Source organism: Spinacia oleracea, chromosome 1 (assembly GCF_020520425.1).
Source record: "Spinacia oleracea cultivar Varoflay chromosome 1, BTI_SOV_V1, whole genome shotgun sequence".
Taxonomy (NCBI): Eukaryota; Viridiplantae; Streptophyta; class Magnoliopsida; order Caryophyllales; family Amaranthaceae; genus Spinacia; species Spinacia oleracea.
In genome coordinates, this window is record NC_079487.1 from 106,308,247 (window position 1) to 106,315,834 (window position 7,588).

The 7,588-nt window shown below is 38.9% G+C and overlaps 1 protein-coding gene across 1 annotated transcript; it reads left to right on the top strand.

The window, feature by feature from the left end:
• Positions 1 to 1,472: 1,472 nt before the first annotated feature.
• LOC130465594 (uncharacterized) lies at positions 1,473 to 7,341 on the top strand. Its single transcript, XM_056834416.1, has 2 exons — positions 1,473 to 1,481; positions 6,694 to 7,341. Exons 1-2 carry the CDS (start codon positions 1,473 to 1,475, stop codon positions 7,339 to 7,341), a joined length of 657 nt encoding a protein of 218 aa, XP_056690394.1.
• The last annotated feature ends 247 nt before the right edge of the window (positions 7,342 to 7,588 follow it).

Genomic DNA, 7,588 nt, shown 5'->3' on the forward strand with positions numbered 1-7,588 from the left:
ATGGAAAGGGAATCGAAATCCTATTCAGATACAAATTAATTAAACCTAGAATCCTACAAGAACTCTAATTTAATTAATTTATCAAATAGAATTAGGAATTTAATCATTAACCGAACTCTGCATGTTTTAGGAAACGTGCACGAACACGAACACAAACACTTGCACACACACGCACGGCAGCCACGATGGGCCCCATGCGTGCGCGCGAGCAGCAGCCCACTCAGCGCCCGCGCGCGCTGCGCGTGCTGTGCGCGCTGTGCGCTGCGCGTGCTGTGCGCGCTGTGCGCGCTGCGCGCAGCCTGCTGGGCCTGGCCTTGCGCTGGGCCTGGCGTGGCTGTTTGTGCGGCGCGCTTGGCTTGCTGGGCGATGGCCTGGCTTCGTGCTGGGCCTCGTCCGGCAGGCCTCGTCCGATGCTTATTCGTACGATGCGCTTCCGATTAAATTTTCCGATTCCGGAATTCATTTCCGATACGAACAATATTTAATATTTCCGATTCCGGAATTAATTTCCGTTTCGAACAAATATTTAATATTTCCGTTTCCGGAATTATTTTCCGATTCCGGTAATATTTCCGATTCTGACAATATTTCCGTTTCCGGCAATATTTCCGATTCTGGCAATATTTCCATTTCCGATAATATTTTCCGACACGTACCATGTTTCCGTTTCCGGCAACATCTACGACTTGGATAATATTTATATTTCCGATACGATCCATATTTCCGTTTCCGGCAATATCATCGTTTCCGGAGTATTCATTCCTTGCCTGTGACGATCTTAGCTCCCACTGAAACCAAGATCCGTCGGTTCCGAATATTCATAGATGGAGTATTTAATGCTATTAAATACTTGATCCGTTTACGTACTATTTGTGTGACCCTACGGGTTCAGTCAAGAGTAAGCTGTGGATTAATATCATTAATTCCACTTGAACTAAAGCGGCCTCTAGCTAGGCATTCAGCTCACTTGATCTCACTGAATTATTAACTTGTTAATTAATACTGAACCGCATTTATTAGACTTAACATAGAATGCATACTTGGACCAAGGGCATTATTTCCTTCAGTAGATCCATCTCGCCTTTATCAAGCTTTCTACTTCTCCTTAGTCCCTGTGAATTGGAACATAAGTGTGAGCCACAACCAGTATCTAATACCCAAGAAGTAGAATTAGCAAGATTACAATGTATAACATACATACTTGAAGGAGAAGCAACGTTTCCGTCCTTCTTCTCTTCCTTTAGTTTGGGGCAATCTCGCTTGTAATGACCAATTTCATTACAATTGAAACATTGCGATGTAGATGGAGAACGATCCTTCTTCATCTTCCTCTTGGATGGCGCCATTTGTCTTCCTGAAGTAGATGGAGATGCACCCTTGCTTTGGATCTTCCCCGGAACCTTTTTCTTGATTTTCTTACTCTTTACTTTTAGCGATGCTTGCTTATCACTTACAAAGTCCAATTCGTACTGATGAAGCAGGTAAATTAATTCACTAAGAGTATTCTCCCTTTTCTTGGAGAAATAGAGTAGTTTGAATTTCTTATAACCAGGGTGAAGAGAATTCAAAAGTATTCCCGCAGCTGCAGAATCTGGGTATGGATCACCAAGTAACTCAAGCCGGTTGAGAAGCCCAACCATTTTCTTTGTATGAGTTCTGATTGGCGTCCGTTCTGTCATTTCAAGATCAATGACCCTTTCCCTTGCTTTTTGTCTTTCGACGTCAAAGCAACAACCCAGTGGAGCGTTAAGCTTTAGATCCTCAAATGAATTTACCAATTCAAAAACATTTTGGTCGACATGTTGACCACCATGTTAGAATCTACCACGACATATATCCCTAAGATGCCTTAGGAGTTCCCATGGCTCATATGCAACGAACCTTGCACTCCAATCATTGGGGATAGAGCCAAGAATAAGATCCATCACTAGCGACACGTGGCTTGCCCACGTACAATGCTTTTCTGGAGTCATATCCTTTGAGTAATAGCTGGGGATGGGATGGTCAACTACATATTCAATGTTGTTCCACCTGAGGACTTGCCGAAGCTTCCTCTCCCAATCAAGAAAGTTTGATAGGTTCAATTTTACATCCAGAATTTCAGTTACTTTGAGTTTTGTTTTGATCGCGGCCATTTTGATTACTACAATCGAAAAGAATTTGCAATAAATAACCATTCATACAATTCAATAACTTTGAAATAAAAGCAAAAACATGCCATCGTTAAAGCTATTAAAAACATCTCATTCATGCAAAAGCAAAAAACATGGTCCAAAATGAATGAAACGATTCCAAGACCCCAAAATTTCTAAATCCTTAAGCAGCTTTAGCATGTCTTAAGTAGTTTAAGATTTTAGGTAAGCAAAACCTATTGCTAGTAATCTCCAAATTACTCTTGGTTAATAAATTAATGCCATAATTTATCCCATTGCCACAACTTAATGCCATTGTTGTTTGAGTTGCAACCACAATCAACGTGCTCCTTTAGGACGCCTTACCACCTAAGTCAACTAAAATAGCACCTCGCTTTAGCGTAAACCTACTATCTTAGATCCCTAGATTTTTGTAAGTGTTGATTTGGAAGGCAATTTTTTAAACTCAATATTACTTGGACCTAGTTGTTTCTATGTTGGTTCAATTATTTAGTGAACTTAAAACTAATCGATTCATAGGAAACAATCTGTTCATGCAAAGCATACATACATTCATACATTCACGCATAATATATATATAAAAGTGCATAAATAAATGGTGATCTAGTATGGCCCAAAACTTTTGTCTTGAAGCATCCAATCTTCATCACCTCCTTGTTAGCTTGGCATCGTCTTGAATCTTCGTTCAAATGCTAACTTAAAGTTCTAAACTTAGAAATACTTGAAAATAATAAAATTACATCAAAATTTCCATGGTACGCAGACCATATTTAAAACTTTGCATTCAAAGATAGAACGGTACGCAGACCGTATTAACTATCCTAAATTGGCCATACTAGTCACTTGGAGTACCTGCATTACATAAAATAGATATTCTATGCATTCACCCATTCGTATGCTAAAACGAATGGCCCATATTAATATGCAAGTATTTACGTGAATTAATTAAAATTCACGTTCACATAAACGCGTCCTAAAAGATTAATCAATTTCCAAATTATTAATCCTTAGACTTTATTCTAATTAAAATGAATTTAATTAAAATAATGCGACCTACGAAATAATTAAAAATAATTATTTCATTTTAATTTCATTTAGTGGCTCCCACTCAAACCAATAATTATTCCGGATAATTAATTATGAAATATTAAATTAAAACTCGCGGCCCGGCCCAAGCAAATAAAATATTAAATTAAATATCCCGTTAGCCCAAATTAATGCAAATATACGAAGCCCAACGAATTAAACGATTTTTAATAAAAAAAAAGTCCAATTGCTAAATCGGGCTAGGCTTGCGCCCAGCCCCGCCTCGCGTGAGGCCCAAGAGCACACGAGCAAAGCTCGCGCACCCCCAGCCCCATCGCGCGCGCGCGCGCGCACCGCGTCCCCGCAGCATCGCTGCCCCTACGCTGCATGTTGTGCATCGTGAGTGCTAGACGTCGCAAGGCTTGCGCCTCGCTTCGTCGCAGCCCCGCAAGCTACCTCGCCTGCCCCTTCCTCGCCTAGCGCGCACGAGGCACGCAGCACAGCTGCTGCTGCCCGTGTCGCATGGCTCGGTCGAGCACAATGGCCTCGTATGGCTCGACGAGCCATACTTCCACCATGCTCATGTTCGTGCCTTTGGTTCGTAATACGGACCAACTTAATTAAAATTAAATTTAATTCACGAACTTGCATTAATTTTATTTTTCAAAAAAGTTACGATTTTTATTTTCGAAAAACAACGATTTTTAACGATTTAATAAACTTTAACGACAATCCAATTTCGTAAAATTAATAAATCAAGGGGTAATAATATTCAAACTTTCAAGAACAATCGAATCAACTTTAAAGTTTGAACTTTTAATTAATAAAATCCGAAACTTTATATCGTTCATAAACAATTAAATTTCAGATTATTAATAATTTGGTTTAAGTGCGATTAAAATTAACGAAACCATTCAAAATTTTAATCCAATAATTTTTAAAATTAGCCACTGACCCATGAAATTATATCCCCTTTCCCAATTAACCGAATTATTAAACCAAAATTAATTAAAATTCAATTAGGGTTTCAAATTTTACGAATTGGGGAAAGGAAAAATTAGGGTTTATACTTATCGGAAAAATCTGAAATTTTACCATAGATCAAGCATGTACCCATCAACATTGTGTCAAAATTTCAAGCAATTCCGAGTGGTTTAAGTCGATCTTTTAATTTAATTACTGTCCGACACTTTTAACTTTTAATGAAAAATTAACAAAAACGCCCATAAAACGATACTTCGAGGCCTGTTTTCGCAATTCTATTCGCATGAGTTGATCTTAGAAAATCGTTTTCCATCAGATTAGGGTTTTAAAAATCGAAAAAGCGATGATTTTTGATTTCGGACCTGATTATACGCAATTCATCCAATAATTCGTAAAAAATTCCGAAAAATCAACAAAAAATCCAAAATTTCGACAGATGCAAAAACAATAATAATCATGCTAATTCATGCTTTGAATACATAAGGCTCATGATACCACTGTAGGGGAATACAGTTAAACATAATAACATGTGCGGAACAATTCCCAAAGCCAGGAAACGTGTATAAAGCACAGATTAAGCAAACTTACATTCGAAGCGTGTTTTCCACAATAATCTGTCTGATTATACGCAATTCATCCAATAATTCGTAAAAAATTCCGAAAAATCAACAAAAAATCCAAAAATTTTGACAGATGCAAAAACAATAATAATCATGCTAATTCATGCTTTGAATACATAAGGCTCATGATACCACTGTAGGGGAATACAGTTAAACATAATAACATGTGCGGAACAATTCCCAAAGCCAGGAAACATGTATAAAGCACATATTAAGCAAACTTACATTCGAATCGTGTTTTCCACAATAATCTATCAACAAACACGAACAAAAAACTCCACTTGTCGTTCCTCTACTTGGTTCACCGACACGTCAGATCCGTCTTGATAATCGTAGTTTAGACAATTGATCAAGATACTTTGCTTTTGGGAAGAACTCACTTTGGAGGCACAGAGAGAATTAGGGTTCTCTGTGTCTCTAGGGTTTGAGTGTATGAATTGTGTGTGTGTTGGAAACAAGGTTGTAAGGTTATATTATTAACCTTACTAACCGACAAAGCAAGAAGCAAGGCCGGCTAGCAAGCCGTGCGAGCCAAGCAACACGGACACACGCCCGCGCCCCAGCGACACACTGCAGGCCGAAGCCCACAGCGCGCGCGCCGAGCAGCTGGGCCGTGGGCCTTGCTCGCTCGTCGTGATGTGCGCTATTGCTTGCTGCTGCGTGCTTGCGCCCAATGGGCTTGCCTTGGCTCGCGAGCTTGCTGGCTCGTTTGGGCCTTGCACGCTTACGTGCTTGGCTCGACGGGCCGGCAACTCCGATGCCCTTCGTATTCGCGATTTAATATATTTCCGATATATTATTTATCGTTTCGTATATGACGAATCAACATCGTACGATACGATTTATTCGTGTCGCCCAGCTTACGAATATTCGCGATACGATATACGATTCCGACAAAGGTCGTATCGTATAATACGTTTCCAACTAATTCCCGAAAAGCTATTAAATGAATTTTCGATTCATTTAATCCGATGATCTGTTACGTATCATTGGTGTGACCTTGTAGGTTCAGTCAAGAGTAAGTTGTGAGTTCAATATCCATTAGAACTCACTGATCGGAAGCATTGCTCCAGCTAGCTGTTCCGATCACTTGATCTCACTGAATTAATTGTTCGCAATTAATCTGAACCTTGGTATTAGACTTAATGCACCTTGGGTGAAGGACATATTTCCTTCAATACCAAATTAGAAACCCTAACCTAATCTTTACCTTTACCGTTAAGATCGGGGTAACCGACACTGCAAAACGGCGGCGACAAGGAAAGCTTTGGTATTAACGAACTGAAAATTCCAGGAAACTAGAGGAACAACCCGAAACAGAGGAAGCCCTATCCTAAACAGAATTCCTTACCCCGAACTTTACCTTTACCGGCGAGATTATCAACGGCGGTGTTCGGGTTGCTTTATAGGAGGACCCAAGGTTGTACCTCACACCAAAAGAACTCCTCCCTACTTCGAGCAAGGCAGAGGTGAAAGGTGATTACGAGATCCGGCGAGAAGAAGCGCACTAAGAGGAGGTAGAAGCTTCCTTTCCGATCTAACTTGGCTCCATTGATCTTCTTCTTCCTACCAGAAACACAAAGACACGAAACTATGATAAGGGTGGCAGGCTCGCCAACGGCCGATTAGCGAGGGGTGGCCGCCAGCGAGCCGCCAAAGAGGACGGCGATGGTTAGGGTTTATGTTCCTTGTTTAAAGAGAAGGTGGAGGAAATATTTTAGAGAGAGAAATTCGTAACGGAATCTTAAGCAGAGATGATGGAATATTATTTTTTTATAATTATTATTATTATAATTATTTATTTTTATTTTTATTATTATTATTATTATTATTATTATTATTATTATTTATTTTAATAATTTTTTACTGTTATTAATAATAATCATTATTGGGTGCGTTGGATTCATCAGTATTATGTGAAGGGGAATAATATTATCACTACGTTGGTGCCACATCAGGCCTCATGGGTGATTAAAAAGATCTTCAATGCCAGAACTTATGCTCCTGGTAACTCGACTATTGTTCTGAAACACAAGCTTTCTATTAGTCAAATTTATAGGGAATTACGAGGTAATTTCCAGAAGGTTTCTTGGAGAAAGATGCTCTGCAATAATTATGCTCCTCCTAAATGCACTTTCATAACTTGGCTTGCAATCATGGGTAGACTTGCTACATGTGAGAATTTGCTGAAGGTTGGAGTGCACTGTGACCAGGTTTGTAGCCAATGCAACAAGGAGAACGAAACTTTTGAGCATCTTTTCTTCTTATGTGACTTCTCTTATGAGGTTTGGAGTGCTATCCTACGATGGATGGGTTTTCGAAGGAATGTTGAGGCCTGGTCTGTTGAATTGCAGTTGTTGAAGCAACACAACAACAACTCTGTCTCACATAATGTCTACAGAATGGCTATCTCTATGACTGTTTACTTACTGTGGAAAGAGAGAAATGCAAGACGGTTTTCTCAACTGCTGCATACTCCGAATATGATTGTTAGGCATGCTTTAATGTTAATCTATACTAGATGTTATAGTGTTAAGAAATTTGCTAGCGTAGTCTAGGTTTTGGGTGCCTTGCTGCTGTTGTAGTTAGCTTTTGTTGTTTTTGGGTAGTTCCTGCCTGTTGGCCGTTTGGAACTTGTGTTTGTATGACGTTTGTGCTTTCGTGTTTTTGGAAATATATCTCTACTATTTACCAAAAAAAAAATATAATAATAATAAGAATAATTATTATTATTATTATTATTATTATTATTATTATTTTTATTTATTTTAATTATTACTTTAATTATTTTTATTTATTTATTAT